The sequence below is a fragment of the Python bivittatus genome, unplaced genomic scaffold (assembly GCF_059951505.1).
Source record: "Python bivittatus isolate LINGU-HERP-01145 unplaced genomic scaffold, Pbiv_v1 ctg000840_np1212, whole genome shotgun sequence".
In the NCBI taxonomy this organism is placed as follows: Eukaryota; Metazoa; Chordata; class Lepidosauria; order Squamata; family Pythonidae; genus Python; species Python bivittatus.
Genome location: NW_028277113.1, coordinates 45,919,850 through 45,937,655, shown reverse-complemented (window position 1 = coordinate 45,937,655; position 17,806 = coordinate 45,919,850). Strand labels below are relative to the sequence as shown.

Sequence of the window (17,806 nt, the reverse complement as noted above, 5' to 3'; positions counted from 1 at the left end):
CTTCTGACCCAGGCCACGCTTCCCAACCTGTCTTTCTCCGCTCTTTCCAGGCTGCATTGCTTTGTCCCTTCAGCCTATATTTGCCTGCTGGCGTGGACACTTCTTTCCATAACACTGTTAACCTAAGCGCGGCATGGGCACAGCTAGCTGCGCACAAGGACGCACCGTCCCGTCTCAAGAGTGGCACCGCCTTCTGAACACGTGTCTCTCTTTGCAGCCAAGTTGCCTGGCTTCACACAGTCCCAGCCTAGCAGCTCGCAAAGAAAGCGCCTGCTCCTGCTTTCAGCTCAGGCGCACAGCCAGGCGGAGAGCAGATTTCCGCGCGAGGGTCTGGCCTAGAGCGCCCGCGAAGCGCGGAAGAAGCGCCTGCTCATGGCTGGCAGCCTCACGGAGGAAGTCCCTGAGAGCGAAGAGAGTGTGGATTGGGGCTACGAAGAAGGTAGGCAGGCGGCGGCGGCGGGGTGGTGGCGGCGGCTGGGTTGAGTCGGTGAGCTGCGACCAGTCGGAGGAAGGGAGTGAGACAGAAGATGGAAAGTAAACACACACTGGCTCTTGTCCCCATCAATACGTGCAGGTAATACTTGCCTTCGTTATCAGATGGTATCTGGGGTGAGCACGAAGCCTTTCCTGCCCCATAAAGCCTTTTTCCTCCCACAAAAACAAAATGATGCCAGGTTAAGCCAGCCGCGTCAAAAAGTGAGGGATTTGTAAAAGAAAAAGCAATTAAAAAGCTGCAGCATCGCTTAGGCTGTAATGCATTTGACAACACGTCGCCGTGTGGTGTTAAACACTCAAACAACAAGGAGCTGGAGTGACCCAGTCTCTACTTTCGACTGCTGTGGCCCCCAGAAGGGACTTTTAATCTCTTGTTTTTTATCTTCTAACTGTGTGTTTTGAAAGGTGAGAGCATTCCTTTCGAGGAAGCATGGAGCCACAGTTGTAGATGGGATGTTGTGTGCACAGTGGTCTCGTGATAGAAGACTAAGAAAACAAAATTGCAGGTAGTGTGGATTTGTTAGGGACTCAGATTCTTCTTCAGGCTGGATATTAAGTGAAAAATTGTGTGTGTGTGTGTGCATGCAGGAATGGATATTGTTCTTTGGTTGTGGTGAAAATGGCAAATGCACATTTTCTGAGATGGCATGAAGGAGGCATGAGTTACAGAGCTTGTACGGTTAGATTTAATCCAGTGAAATCAAGATATTAAATAGGAATTTAACTTTTCCTTTAATCTAAAAAAGAGTTTTGATGAACTCAGGCATACTTCCTGCTTTGTGATGTTTCATGCCATCAGCAAACTTTCCCTTAAAATCCTGAATTATTTCCAGTGTTTATAAATGAATGACACGTTTATGGTTTAAAGAAGGTAGGAATTAGTAGCCCATGTGTTATTACATTATTATGGGGATTCCTTGGCTCTCTCCTGATTAATGTGCCTGTTGGGACCAAAGATTTTACATGTAGATCCCCCATCAGATTATTATGTGTCAAAAATGACACTGGTTGTAGTAATTTTTAGTTAGTTTACTCTGTGTTCATCAAATGATGTTCATATCAGTCTAAAGTAGACTTTTACTCTGTAGTTAAGTCAAACTGAATATATATTTTTATTTCTGATCAATGATTGTGATAATAAATGAAAATGAAAACAGGAGCTGTTGTATCAAATAGATTTATTTTCCCTAAAGAAATCTTTGGCATGACCTCCTGGCTCAAAGCAGATAAGAGATTAAGTGCATCTTTGCACTTAACAAGCATTAACAAAAAAATCAGCCTCTGGGATGTGTGGGTATGCTTTGTTTATCACTGAGGCTGGGTAGGTGGAAAATGTAATCCTTCTTCTAATGCTGTAGTCCTCGTGAATATCTTTGAAGCTGCTATTTGCACTTAAAGAAATCCTTCTCTGGTGTAGAAATTCATTGAATAGCTCATAGTTGGACCTTGTTTTGTTCTTGACATGTGATGGATAAGAATAATTTTGGTTCATTTTCATAGAGGCTTTGTCACACCTCTCTTGATAAGGTGGTCTAGAAGAGGCAGACACTAATGAAGCCATTTTAACAAAGTCCAGTGACTGCTAGGCTTCAAATGCAAGCCCTGGTTATAGTGAAATCAAGGTTAAAATTCTTGTGCTGCTTTCTCCTGCCTGTGTGGTGTAACTGATTTAAGCTATTGTATTCTCCTTTAGGTGGGAGGGACAGTTTCCACCTGCCTCTTGTTTGGACTGGTCTGATGTCAGATTGTTTGCTTCTGATCTTGTGAGAGCTATCTCCAACAGGCTTTGAGAAATGTACAGCAGAAGAGGATAAATCTTTCATCCCAGTTACAGTTCATTATTCTAAGACCTTATAGAAGCACTGTTACCGTTCATTTCAGTGAAATATATTATTCTGTTTTTCAGGCGTTGAGTGGGGGCTAATCTTTCCCGATGCAAATGGGGAATATCAGTCTCCTATTAACTTGAATTCAAGAGAGGCCAAATATGACCCATTGCTACTGGAAGTACGCTTATCACCAAATTATGTTGTATGCCGTGATTGTGAGATCATCAATGATGGACACTCAGTTCAGATCCTCTTAAAGACCAAGTCAAGTATGCTTTCTCACTATTTACTTCTTTGCCTTAGGATAAGTTAATGCCAGCACCCATTGTTTCATTTTAGAATTACGTTTATCATTATTAGTATCAATAGTAGCACAATATTCAGAAATACTCTGTTTGAATCAGAGAACTGGATGGGGCCATTCAGGCATTAAGTCCAATCTGCTGCTTAGTGTAGTAATCTAAAATAATGAATTCCTGACAGAGACCTACCTGGACTTTCCTTGAACCCATCCTATAAAGTAGAGCTCATCAAATCCCTGATAATTGGCTCCAGTGTCAAATTGCTCTTAACTGAGAGGAAATTTTTCCTAAGATTCACTCAGAATTTGCCTTTCTGTAACTTAAATGAATTTCATGATCTGCATTCTGGGAGAAAATCTGTGCAAAATCCCTTCATGTACAGGTAGTCCCCAGTTTAAGAACGAGTTCCATTCCCAAGGTCTGTCTTTAAGTCGAATTTGTATGTAAGCTGGAACATTATTATTGTATAATACTGTATAAGTAATATTGTGTAATTAACTAAAACCATTGTGTATTTAACTCGAACCATTGTATAGTTAACTCAAATTTTGCTACAATAGACTCCGTTCTTAACTATGGGACATTCTTAAACCAGGTGTTCTTAACCTGGGGACTACCTGTTCTTGAAGAGTGCCATAAAATTCCCCCTCTGTTTTCTCTTCATATTGTTGTAAGGTATGCATTTCTCTCAGTTTCTCTTTATACTATTCAGCTTTATGGTCCCTCTCTGAACTTGCTCCATTTGTTTGAATCCTCCTTTCTTTCATATAATTCAATCATTATTTGTACATGTATAAGGATGACTGAGCCAAGGTCAGTAATCTGAACTCCATTTTATAGCTATGTGGTACAAAGTATAAGGGTGAAAGGTAATTATGTTCCATGTATTAAAGAACTGATGGCTCAGGGCTTTCACTCTTGGTTATTTGGACTCTTGATTTAATTCATTTTTAAGCCCCACTTCCAAACTGGGACACAGGAAAGGAAGTACTTTAGTTAGCCTTCACCAACCTGATGGCCTCTAAATATGTTGAACTTAAATCCTTTGATCCTCAATCAGCTCAGCCCTTAGACATACTTTCGCAGGATCATGAACAATAGTTCCATATATCCATAGAATGCCTGTTTAGAGAAGGTTGAATTTCCTGCTTGTCTGCTTTCATGTACATGTACCCATGTACCCATTTGCTCATGCACCCATTTGTGATCAGCATGGAGAAGGCATCCTGTGAGCCTCATGCAGATCTTAGCTACATATTGTTGTAGCTCAAAGGTCACTTGGAAAAGCAGATTGCTGATTGCTGGGAGTGAAAGGAATGAGACCTTTCTCCACCAGGGACCATATGTGTAATATGTGTACAAATAGGAGGTGTGAATATACAATCCTTAGCCCCAAAGCAGAAAAGAGCTCAGAAAACTACCCATCTCTAGGATACACTTTGTTTAGAATGTTTGTTTAAAAGAGAATTTCACATAAAATGGCGCATCATGCCAGCATTCGGAGTTTATTATATACAAAAAGTTCAGCGTCTGTAATATTCTTGGCAGTCTTCTAAATGATATGAGGCAACTAGGGTCAGACAAAAAAAAGTCTCATTATGCAAATAGCCAAATGATTAGAAGGAACACTGCCCTGGAAACTTGGAGCTCTGAGTCAGGAAAAATTTTAAGGCCACTTCAGATATTCTCCCAAAGTTACAAACAGAAATCATGGAAGAATTATGCTCACCATATCTTATCATATGCAAATTGAAGAGAGGCATATGCTGCCAATGTATTGATATTGGATTCATGTTAAGAGTGGGTATGTCAAGCCTACTGAAGCACTAGAGATGAAGGAGGTTTCCTTAATGGCTCTTCCAGAGTAGAACATACTTTTGTACGGCTTTTTTGGCAGGAAAAGAACCCTGCATTTGGAATTTAGGATTTCATCCTTTTTCTTTTTCTTTTTTTGGAAGAGTGGCCTTATTACAATATGGTACATGAAAGTACATGCTGAGATAAATTTGTTGATCTCAAAATTCACAGAACCCTTTTTAATTTACCAGTCTGGCTTTTTTTTTTTTTTTTTTGGTTGAATTATCAAGGGAAAAAGAGCCATAACTGTCTAAAGGCAATGTTTTCATAAACAGGATCCAAGGCTGACTGACGTTTTGCTTTAGCCATGAAACTTCTCTTTTGCACTGTAATTTTGCAGTGAAGATTACAAAGTTCAGCACTTTCTATCTAAATCTATCAAACATGTTTTCCTTCTAAGCCAATTATTTTATTTCTAGTTATACAGAATGAAATAAGCAAAACTCCAGAAGCTTAAAATAGGAGGAGGAAGGAGTATTGACATGTTGGCCACCTTGATTTGTATATGAAAAAAAAAGTGGGATAACAATCTTAAAAAAAACCAACAACTTTCAAATATACAGTACACTCCAGTGTGTGAATATGTATGCTTACACTATCATGCAAACAGTTTGATACTTGTTCTTTCTCTCTGTTTGTTAGTCTTTTGTATAACCCCTGAAAACTTTAAAATGTACTGTGAAAATCCCAGTTTCATTTTTAATCTGTAGTATTTCGGAAAAATTGGTTTTAAAAAAATCGCTTTTCAAAATTCCAGTGAGAAGTTTGAGCATGGTAATAGCTTTCTGGGCCTGGCTGGAAGGAAGTAATTGAAGACTAATTTATGTTTTCTAATACACACAGCTTAAAATATTCCAACATATCCCCCAAATATACTTGTGTAAACTGTCTAGGGAGAAAGACACTATCCAAAATGCTTTCTCATTCACTGGTGTCTTCTTCCAAAATCTATCAAATTGTGGTTGCTCATATACAACTTTATAGAATGTATGTGTGTGAGGTCTACGGGCCTCCTGCCACCACCACCACTACTATTACTACTACTACTACTTTTTTTGCTTTTGCTTCTGCCAAGTATCAAATGGCATTTGACTAGCTGATCAGTCTCCATTATCACATATTAGCAGGTTCACACATGGAGCTCAAGTGTGATGTTTTAACCACAGATTGTTGAATGAGCCCCAATGGCTGAAATCAGACAATATGTGAAGCCACAGCCAAACAAACCACATTGTGGGTTAAAGCAATGTGTATATCCAGCCACTGTTTATTACTGCTTACTCCATTTCCTCCCTGTATTCAAATGGCCAGGTATAGTCTCAAGGCAACCCCTGCATAGTAAAACATGGACCTCGTGTACAGTATTGTTTTGTTTACATAAACACAGTTCAACATATATCTTTCACTAAGGAAAGCCGTGATACTGCATAAAAAAGAGAATGCAACTGGATACCGTTTCCATACTGTAAACGCAAAGTGGATTGTTCTACCCGAGCAAGAACCAGCTGTGTTAATTGTGAGCCCCACTACAGTTTTCACATTTGACCTTTGCCCAGAGAGAAACAATTTTCCAACTGTTTGCTGAGAGGAGTTTAGAACGTTGCTAGCCATGAATATCACTTGCTATAATTTGTATTGTGCTCTTTTCCAGTGTTAGTAGGAGGGCCGTTACCTCGGGGGCATGAATTTGAACTTCACAATGTTCGATTTCACTGGGGCAGAGAAAACCAGCGTGGCTCAGAACACACAGTTAATTTTAAAGCGTTTCCCATGGAGGTAAGAGTGGTCTCACCTTACAGAGCCTTAGAATTTATTCTCTTAATGTTAAATGGTTACCTCAAAACCAGTTGGTTTCGTTTTAACCCAGCATCTTATTGATTTATAGCAACAATTAAAGGCTGTCACTTGAGGTAGGCATTGAGAATTTAAATTTACATGTGTAGGATTGTGCCTCTGGTGCAAATTCTGTATGATTAATTGGTCATAAAATTAACACACACAGTACTATAAACTTTGGCATTAATAATATTCTAAAAAAGACCTGCCACATTAGCAATTCCTGTGTCACCTTGAGTAACAGCTTATTTTGCTTCCTCTTCTTAAATCGTAGTTGTCATTGATCTTTGTTTTTTTTAAAACATCATTGGATTTGTTAACATTTATTTACTTATTCTGTTCTTTATGGCCATCCATTCAACGTACAAGTTAAAAAGAAAATAATGCGTGCCATTTATGCATGGATGATTTCCAGTTTTTAATGAAATGTAATATCCAGAACAGTGTTTCTTAAACTTTTTGCTCTCAATACCCCTTCCCACTTTTAAAAACTGTGGAGAACCCCAAAAGAGCTTTTATTTATACAGGTAGTCCTCAACTTATCACCACAACTGGGACTGGAACTTCTGTCGCTAAGTGATGCAGTTGTTAAGTGAGTCATGCCCAATTTTATGACCTTTTTTGCCATAGTCGTTAAGTGAATCACTGTGGTCATTAAGTTAATCATGCGATTGTTAAGCAAATCCAGCTTCCTCCATTGACTTTGCTTGTCAGAAGCCCCCTGGGGATGCAAATGGTGATCATGTGACCCCGGGATGCTTGCAACCATGGTAAATACACACCAGTTACCAAACACCCAAATTTTGATCATGTAACCACAGGGTTGCTGTGATGGTCATAAGTATGAGGACCGGTCGTAAATAACTTTATTCAGCACCAACATAACTTCCAACGGTCGTTAAAGAAATGGTTGTAAGTCAAGGACTACCTGTATGGGTTATATTTATTGATATTTACTGTATTAAAAATTAAAATAGTTGCATTCATAGAACAGTTATTTATTGAATTATGTACAAATAACAATATTAAACCCATTAGATATTAACATAAATAAAATCTTTTTCATGAATAAATCCTATTTTTTTTAACAAATAAAAACAATGAAAAGAGTGACATTGTTTAACATTTTTGCAAATATCTTCACTATCTGGCAAATAATTTTGATTTCGTGGACCCCTGAGATGTTCTTGGGGGACCCCCAGGGGTCCTAGGACCACACTGGAAGAAACACTGGAAGAAGCAAAGATGGTTATTAGTCCTCAATCTGAATATATGGAATATTTCAAATCTGTGCTTCTCTCTGTGATGCTGGTTGCAATATTGAAGTGTTTCCTCATACAATGAAGTTATTTTTTTTAAATAATCAAAGCTCTTTCAATACATTTTTGTATGCCTTTAAATGTTTTCATGTTATTTCACCTTCATTCATTTAGAAGTTTTTAAACAGCATATTTTCTTTTTTTTCTTTTTTGTCTAATTTTTTTTGGTGGGATTTGTTAATATGCTAAACTAGCTTTTTCTAGTCAGAAATGGCATGATTTCTAAGTTGGGAGGAAGGGCTAAATAGTTTAAAATCTTGCTGCCTTATCTAAAATGAGAACTATAGACTTCTTAATCTGATGTTATTTTGTCTCATATTAACTCTTTTCTTGGCACTGCATAATGGTGGATATTATGTTCACTGGGCGGACTAGTTGCTTACAAACAATTCAACTATTATTTAACAATAGCAATACGTGAATAAACAATATGGGGTATGAGTTTTTTCTGTTTCGAGGTACAAAACTTTCTGCTTATCTACCAGAATGACTTATTATTTTACAAGCTCCTATTTTCCTGGATACGTATTGATTGCTTCCTTTCCCTTTCGTCTGCTTCCTGTCAATTGCCTCTCCTCTCTCTTCTCACACCTTTCTCTCCAGGTTCGCTTAGCTTTTTGAATCCAGGGCACTGGGGGCAGCAAAAAAGTCAAGATGGTGGCTGTGACTATGCAATCAAAGATCTGCCCTTTTGAAAGGTGTGACAATACATATTAAAAAGGGTCAGGCTTCAATTGTATGGCCATCTTGACCTTTTTGACCTCTCATGGATGGCCCTGCTTCCAGTAAATCCTTTACTTACTTTGGCAGGCTGCAAGTAATTTACTATTTCATCAGAATTATTAAGTTCTAAGCTGCTACTATAAAGGCTTTTTTTTCAGCCCCGTGTCAAAATAATTTGGGATCAATTACAGGCTTGCAGAATTAGTTCCACTTTATCATTAAAAACAAACAATAGACAGGTTAGAAAAACTGAAACAGGGAAATGCCAATTAAATTCCTTTAAATCCTGAAGGCCCTTTTTCCTCATTGGCCAATCATATAACAAAAAATAAAGATTACATTGTAAAAAAGATCACTGTACATTCATTAAAGAAGTGCCCATTTGGGCTCCGCTACAAACACTGCTGATGTACATGCCGCTGTATAGTCACTACTTTTGTAATGTGTGAAGCAGCCCTCAAATATCTAAGTCTCTTTGTCTTATTTAATGTAACAAAGAGAAAGAAAAATGTCTGCAGTTAAGCTATTAAAACCTCTAGCTAGTTATACAGTAAACAGTATAACATATTGTTACAATACATTTCTAAAATACATATTTTTGCCTTAGAATCTGGAATATATTTTAAAGATATAATAATAAATAATGGGGATAAAATTTCATGGAGATTAACTATGTGGTAAAAAAGAGATTAAAGTAATCTGTGAATGGCCTTAAAATGGGAATTTACAGATTTAGTTGATGAATGGTGTTAATATATATTTAATTTTTTTGAAACTGATAAAGCAAGAATGGGGTTTAAAGCAATCTGTGACAATCTGGTTGGCATATTTACCTTGCTTTTTCATTTATTATATTTTGCAGATGTTTGCAAATATCTAAATATATCTGTATAGAAATTTTTACAAACACATTTTTTGATAATTTTTTAAAAAATACTTTTTAAAGTTCAGTTTTTTAAAGTTCAGTTTTATAGGACATCTATTCCGCTTTTTACAGGAAAAAAACAACATCCCATATTTTTAAACAAGACAATGATTAATGTACACTCCTTGCAAATCTGGAAAATCTTTACTTGCAATTTATGATTTAGCATTTCAGGAGTAGGATGACATCTGAAATGAACACACTGGAATTACAGGTAGTTCTCAGTTAACAACCACTTGTTCAGCAACCATTCAAAGTTACGACAGCACTGAACAAGTGGTACTTACGACCAGTCCTCGAAGTTCTGGCCATCCCAGCACCTCTGTGATCACGTGATCGCGATCTGGGTGCTTGGCAACCATCTCACAATTGTTGCAAAGTCCCATGGTCATGTGATCACCATTTGCAATCTTCCCTGCCAGCTTCCCATAAACAAAGTCAAAGGGGAAGATGGCAGGGAAGGTTGCAAGTCACTCTGGTAAATTGCTTGCACTCCAGTGGCTTTTTCCACCAAGGAGCCCAGCTACGGCACCTGTGGCACCCCCCAGCCCACAGTGGCCACCTGCACATCCTCATGCACCCAGTAGCAATCACCCACTGCCCTGCCACACTCATGCTGTGCCCTGACAGCCACCTGCGCACTGTCGCACACCCAGCAGCAGCCATGCCCTGGCCCCATTGTGATCATGCTGTGCTTTGTGCACCCTCCCCTATCTGGCAGCAGTCACTTACCTGCCTGCCAGCCTGCTTGCAAGCTGCCTGGGTCTTGCGACTTCCTGCCGGCTTCTCCATTGACTCTGCTTGTTGGAAGCCGGCAGGAAGTTGTGAGGAGGTCCTCATTTTTTTTTTTTAAATCACTTCAACCATGTCCAATTCTCAGAGACTGCCTGGACAAGTCCCTGCAGTTTTCTTGGCAAGGTTTTTCAGAAGAGGTTTGCCATTGCCTCCTTCCTAGGGGTGAGAGAAAGTGACTGGCCCAAGGTCACCCAGCTGGCTTTGTGTCTAAGGCAGGAGTAGAACTCACAGTCTCCCAGTTTTTAGCCTGATGCCTTAACCAGTACACCAAACTGGCTCTCCGGTCCTCACTTACCAAGTGTAGTCATTGCTTAACAACAGCAACAGGGAGTGCCGGGATTGCTGTCACTAAGCGATGCAGTCACGTAACGTCATGCTTTATGACCACATTGCTTAGCAATGGAAATTCCAGTCCCAATTGCTGTCTCAACTTGAGGAGTACCTTGGCCTCACAGCCATTTGATGTAGATTCCTCCAGTCCTGAAGTTGATAGAGAAGTTTATCAGTATAAATTGCACAACCCCATCAGCCAAGCCCTTATTGTACCTCAGGAATGGGTCAAAAGATAGGTGCTGTCCTTACAGATTTAATGCAAGATAACTTAAGGAAAGTGTTTGGGGGATTCTCCTGGCTTCATTTCCCTTCCCATCATGCATCACCTGTGGGAGGGAAAACTGCTCATGTATTCTGAATTACAATAGATAAATACCAACAGAGGAGCATATCTGTGCTCTGAATAGTGTGATGCTTATTAATTGAAATGTGTAAGAGACCCTTTGCAGTTAGGGAAATTCCACACACTATATCTCCTCCAGGAAACAGTAGAAGCTGGTCCTCCAGTTTAGATGAGGAATATGACAAGGGCAAAGAGACCATATTCCCTCTCCAACTTACAACACTGCATATATTCAAAGACACAGACACACAGATTTAACAACATAATTAATGCCTTGACCCTTAGAACAATAGTGGATGCTGAATGAGAAAGTGCCCTGTAGCAGATACTTTTTCAGTCTAAATTAGCTGATGCTAAATGTAATATTTGCAGACTGTACAGATTAGTAAGGGTTGTTGTTTGTTTTATAAAATTGAAGTTTACCATTAACCTTAAGCCACAGAATAAAAAGAAAAAAATCTCAACAGATACCATCTTTAAATATAAAACTGGTACACCAAAGCTCAGTAATTATGATTTTATTTTCCACTGACAAGTTGTTGAGAGAATTAAGTTTGCTTTGTCTGATTTGTTTAACACAAATGTTCGGTTCATAGGACCTTGTCTGCTTTGTATGATGTGCTCTTATAGATCTGAGTTGTGGTTTTATGATACTACTGTATATGCTGTTAAATATAATAATAAATCTGATACAATTGAAGTTATGGGAAAGATAGCATAGACTTTTCATAAGTGAATCATTTAGTTAATCCTAATTCATATGTCTACTTCCTAGAAATTATTGAGAAAAATGTAGGAAGCCAACCATAAGAGATAGTCCTCGCTTAATTATGGTAATTAGGACTGGCAACTTCATTGCTAAACGACATAGTCATAAAGTACGATGTAACGTGACCATACCAACTTATGATGGGAGTTGCAGCAATCCCACTTGCCGTCGTTAAGCGAATCCTGTGTAGTCACAGCATCCTGTGGTCACGTGATCGCTGTTTGCGACCTCCTGCCGGCTTCCCCATTGACTTTGCTTGCCGGAAGCTGGCAGTGAAGGTTGAAAATGGAGATAACATGATTGGGGGTGATGCAATGTTGTAATTATGAGCCAGTTTTTGAGCATCCAAATCGTGATTACATGACTGCAAGGATGCTGCAACAGCCATAACTATGAGGACCCATCATAAGTCCCCTCATTCAGTGCTGTTGTAACTTCGAATGGTCATTGAACAAGTGGTCTTTCAACAAGGACTACCTGTAATTTTAAAAATTCTGTGAAACATCTGATCCTGCAAGATGTAGTAGGTAAAATGAAGGAAACTATACTAATATATTAATTTAGGGCCCTAGATTCTTTATAACTTTTGGAGTTATTGCTACTTATAAAACATATACAGGGAGTCCTCATTTAGCGGCTGCCTTGGACAGTGACCATTTGCAGTTACAACAGTGATGAACAAGTAACTTTGCAACCAATCCTCACATTTACGACCTTTGAAAGTATCTAAAAGCAAAGGAAAGCTGATCATAAGCACAGTCATGGTTTTATTTAGTGATTACTTCACTTAACAACTGAGTTGCCAGTCCCAATTGCGGTCACTAAACGAGAACTACCTATACAGTATAGGCTGCATTCACCCATATTGTAACTTGTTTGATTTCAGCTTAGCCACTTTTGTTTGTTCAACAGATCATAGGTTAGTGCAGTGACTGAACAAGTGATAAATATTGTGAGTCTGCAGAAGTTTATGTGATTTGTTTAATTTTTAAACTAGCTTTCATTAAGATACTGTATTAGAGCAAATAAGTCTGTGATCATCCTGAGGAAATATTAAGTTTTAATTTAAAAGAGTAGTGATATACTTCTTCAAAAGGAGAAATCTTTTAGTCTATTCTACATATAAATTTCAGATTAAGGAAGAAATAGGAGTCTAACATAATAAAATTTCCAGATCTGGTTTGTTGACATGGTATAGAGAATAATGCCTTCCCATGCCCTAACCTTCCCATCTTTGAATGGTGTTCTGGGTTCCTGAGCAAAATCTGGATAAAAGAGTTTGTGTGTGGAGATAAAAAGAGATTTGTCAGAGGAGTACTTCGTTCTCCTTTCCTCCTTCCCAACCAGGGCAGCAAGACATACTGAATACACAACAGCAGGTCAGCAGCTATCTGGTCTCGCACGAAATTACTCTCTCTGTGAATTACTTTCATTAAATGACTCGCCTTTTAGAGAACCAATTAGGTGTTTTCTTTCATATCAGAAAGCTCTTCATTATTTTATTATAGATTTGAGGCAGCAATCAACTGAAATATATAATAAACAATGTTCCATAATGTTTTTGGTTGCTTTGTAGAAGTACAGAAGGGAACGCAGGGCATTTCATGATTCTTGGAAAAGGAACAATGGGATGAAAGAGTAATGAGAACCAGCTGGCTGTTCAAACATTAATCCAGAGTCGGTTATTTACAAGGCTTTGTACACAAATTCAGTATGGGGTAAAAAATAAAGCAAAATTTTAAATGAGGCTGAACATTCATTAATAGCATATCATTCAGTGAACCTTTAACAGATCCAGGAGCAGCTCTGCCGTAAACCAGAATGAGCTGGCTGCATCAGGTAGCAGATTCTAGGGCATAACCATGACATTTATGGACATCTTCTGTGTGCTCCGTAAACTACTATGTTTGGTGATAAATGTTTCCCTCCCCCAGTGTTAAAGTAAGATTCAACTAGCACATGAGTAGGTGGACCAGGGAGAAGCTGTCATTTTGTTCTTTGCCTCAGCCCAGTACAGAATAAACTGATCTGCTTTCTGAAAAAGGCAGCTGAGAAGAGGAACCCAGTCCTTATAATAGGAAGCATTACTAAAAGTATTTAGTATTACTTGTATGTAAAAAGTATATAGCATGACTGCTAAAAAAGGAGGGAGATACTATCAAAAGCAAGCTAAGGCTTGTTGTAATCTGAAGCAAAGTCCTTTATTCTGCTTATATGTAAATAAATATAACCTCCACTTGGGAGAACAGTAAGCATAGCTAACTAGATAACTCTGCTTCTGAATTTTCCTAGATTATCTAGCAAGAATGCAGACTGTACTTTGCATAGAATCAAATACTTGGTTATTGGATAAGGGACAATAGCTCAAGGGCATTTAACACACTTTGCATGCAAAAGTTTCCAAACTCATTCTCCAGTTAAAAGGAAGTAAATAACATATCACTGAAAAACTGCCACGGGCCATGGAAAGGCGTTGCCAACTAAATCAGACAATAAGAACTTAATGGACAAATTGCCTAACCTGGGATATTTGTTCCATTTAAATATGTGATCTCGTGGAAATTTCTCCCTTTGTAATGTGATCTATTCTGTAATGAGGTTATTACATTTTTCCTGTCTCACAGCCGTTTTTCCCCTATATACCCTGAACTTTTTTTGTCAGATATTGACAATAGAATCTAGAACAGTTCAAGCTTTTGACAAAGTACCCCGTGATTTGTTGATTAGCACTTAAATGTGGGCTGGATGGTATAACAATTAAGTGAATATGTAACTGGCTCAAAAATCATACTCAAAGAGAAAGGTGTTGAGCGGTAAACACAAGGATCAGTCCTGGGTCCTCTTTTTTTCAATATTTTTGCCAATGACTTGGATGAAGGAGGGAATGCTTATCAAATTTGTGGATGACAGAAAATTAGGTGGGATAGTTAGTACCCCAAAAGGTAGAAATAAATTTAAAAACAATATTAATAGGTTAAAGAAATGGATGAAAAATAACAGGGTGAAATTTAAGAGACAACTGCAAAGATATTTACTTAAGAAAAAAAATCAAATGCACAGATTTAGGATATGGAATTTCCTGCTTGATAATGCTTCTTGTGAAAAAGGTCTTTGATTGCAAAGTGAATATGAACTTGCAGTGTGATGTGGGTGTATAAAAAAAGAACAATTTTAGGCTGTATCAAAAGAATAATAATTTCCAAATCATGGGCAGTAATAGTTCCACTTTATTCTGCTCTGGTCAAACCCAGTCTCAGATACTGTATCCAGTTTGGGGTGTCATACTTTTAAGAAGGTTCAGAGAACAGCAACAAGTATGATCAGGGAATTAAAGACTAAGTCCTACGAAAAGAAATGGAAGATGCTTGGTATATTTAGACATGCAAAAAGATAACTGAGGGGATCTGAAGAGATGTCACAGAAAAGATCAAGACCTATTCTTTCTCATTGAAAAACATGGAATAATTAATCTACAGGAAAGCAGTTTCCAGATGCATATTAGAAAAGTCTTCCTAACAATAAGAGCAGTTTGACAAGGAAATAGTTACCCATAGAAGTAAGGTCTCTTCTTTATTGCTGGGGTGCTTTAATTTAGATTCCTGCATTGAGAGGAGGGCTGGATTCAGTAGCCTAAATGGCCCCTTCCAAGTCTAGGAGTCTAGAAATATTAAAAATATCTGGAAATAGTTTTCCATTATAGTATACACAAGCTTATGATGTATATGGACAAAATAAGGTTTCCCAATGACTTTTGAACAGAACACTGTGAGAAAATTGGTTAATGTTATTCCAACAATGTTACTGTGCTAATCTAGTTGAGGAAATGCACATCTTTGTAGTTGTTTTTGAGCACAGTGTGCAATATTAGTATCTCTTGCAGGAAAGATTTTCATACACTGCTCTGGTTCTCCACCAACCATCTTGTCAAAAGAAAGGATTCTGTAACATAAAGGGTTTAGGGAAAGGTCTTCTTAGTATCAGGTCTAAAAATGTCTGCTTCTAAGAAAATTTGCTTGTGATAGGCATGGCAAGTTGTAAAAGTAATTGCTTACAGTGATGCACAATTCCTGATTGCACTGGCAAAGTAAATGTAGTAGATTTTCCCTTTTTTCTTAATGCATTTTTATTCCGAGAAATATTCTTTTACAATTTTTTCAAGATTGACCTTAAATTCACTAAGAGCACCTGTAGATTCATTTAATTTCCTCTGAACTTTCTTAAATAATGAGCCTTACCATTTTTCTAGTTACTATGCAATAGATAGGAATAATTTCTGTGTTTGGTGTGCTGCTTAATGCACTATTCAATTAGCAATTTAATACTAATATTGCTTCACAGCCTTTTGGATAAGATTAAGTGCACCTTAATAGTAGTCTCCTGAACATCCATATTATTAGAATCTATGCACTGAACAAACACAGTTTGTATTCTGCAACCCAAAACATAATTTTCTAGAGGCCATTTCTCCTATTTGGCACTTTCTATCTTTTGCCCGCTTTATCATTCAAGATGTACAGTCAGCTCCATCTCACTGAGCTGATGCCATGTTAATTAAGACAATGCTTTGTCTATTGCGTTCATTCATGATCTCTCATTTCAGATTGTAAAGTGGCTCACTCAAGCATTTCTGGGCATGTTCTCTCATTCATAACTGGGTAACTTGTTGGTTATGATCAGTGTACACAACAGTCTGATTAAGAAGGCTAATCATAGAGTAAGTAAGAAGTAAACACATTTCAATATTCATATGTAAGATGAGTTTGGATATTGCTAGGCCATAATGTGGTTTCTTTGTTTCTCTTAGTGTGGGATGTTAACCTAGTCAAGCCAACATGGTTTATAAACAGGTCATTGTCCGGCGAAATGCCCAGCCATTTCCCAACTTGACAAGCACAATGTGGCTTGCATTCAAGGCTAGATAGATATGCTTTTTTGTTGTAGCTTTTTGCAAGCTGCTGTTGGGACCTGTAAAAGGGTAAGATGTCAAACAAGCAAAATATGCATCGCTGGACTGCAACATGATAGTGTGGCTAGAGAAGATTTCAGGACTGCTGGAACAGCTAGCTACAGATGGGAATGGTCACATGGTGTGGCCCTCCTTGATTAGCCTTTGTCATTATCAAAAGGTGAGGTAACAGAAAACTGATTTTAATTGTTTTATGGGAGGATTTTGTTTATATATAGTTCTCTTTGGTATGTTTTTTTAGTGGACTCACACATACATGCATACACACATACAGAGAATGAGAGAGAGAGAGAGATTATCCAGCGAACCTCCTATATATGTGAAGCCTTAGTCAGGTTGGTGGGCCACCCATTTTACTGCTCTTCCTGTTGGCATGGCCACATCAGATTTAATCTTACAGATGAAAGGAAATTCTTTCTTAATCAATTAGGGCTGTGTATGGCTTTGGATTTGCATCAGAGGATGTCAGGGTGTGAATGTAGCATCTTTTTGGAGCTGAATCTGAAATATTGCACCACCCTGATATTAAACATGTGGTCTTGTGGTGTTCAGTGTTGTTTATTTAGCCTCGAAAGTCCAACTTCAAAGTAAATAAGAATCAGTCAACGCATACTCTAAAAGTAAATGCTTTTTATTTTAATGTAGCCTATTGAGGATCATAGCAGAAGAAATGCCCCAGAAAGTACTTAAATGAATGCCTTTCACTTATGTCACTGGGACTGAAATGGCTACAGTCCTATTGGCCAGTTAGGCAACAGAGTTCTAAGTCAAAGAGATTGCTGAGTGATAAAATCTTAGATAAACTCTTACTCTCAACACTTAACACAGAGATCCAAGTCCACTTAATGTGGAAGGCAGTTTCATTGATTTCACAGCCTGGCAGTCTGATTTAATGCTACCATGTCATCTGCAAGAGTACAAAAAGTGTTTTGTCCCATGGCAGCCAATTTAGCATTCTATCTTATGTATTGGGCAGATAGCCATGAAGTTCTTTTTCACTTTTGTCTTAAAAATTCTGTGCTTCTATGTCCTACAGTCTGTAAGATACACAAAAGTTGCCATGCAACAATTATGTATTACACTAAAGAGGATAAAGAAGGCACCTACAGAAGGCTAATTATCTTTGCTCAGCTATGGAAGTGATCTGCCATTTTAGTCCTCAAAAGGTACTTCTGAGTGTGGGAAACAGGAATGTAGCACCTGTCTGCCCATTGCAAAGCAGCCATGCCCGACTTGCATGAGCCGAGGAAAAGGTGCAGTTGCTTTAAGGTGTTTCAAAGAGGTGCTACATTGGTGCTCCCATGTGCTCTGAAG

General features: G+C 38.2%; 1 protein-coding gene across 6 annotated transcripts in view; it reads left to right on the top strand.

Moving 5' to 3' along the window:
* The first annotated feature begins 109 nt into the window (after positions 1-109).
* The window catches only part of CA8 (carbonic anhydrase 8 (inactive)), a 49,862-nt gene continuing 32,165 nt past the window's right edge, over positions 110-17,806 (top strand). For 3 of the 6 annotated variants that reach the window (XR_003084466.2, XM_025165188.2, XM_015887680.3), the window contains exons 1-3: positions 140-439; positions 2,402-2,593; positions 6,135-6,259. Coding sequence is in view for 5 of the 6 variants with exons in the window: in XM_025165188.2 (XP_025020956.1) it covers positions 373-439; positions 2,402-2,593; positions 6,135-6,259 (384 nt within the window). In the remaining variant the exon portion in view is untranslated. Of the gene's footprint in view, positions 440-2,401; positions 2,594-6,134; positions 6,260-17,806 lie in introns of all 6 variants that reach the window. The other 3 variants (XM_088130626.1, XM_007425826.4, XM_088130627.1) reach the window with 3 other exon arrangements.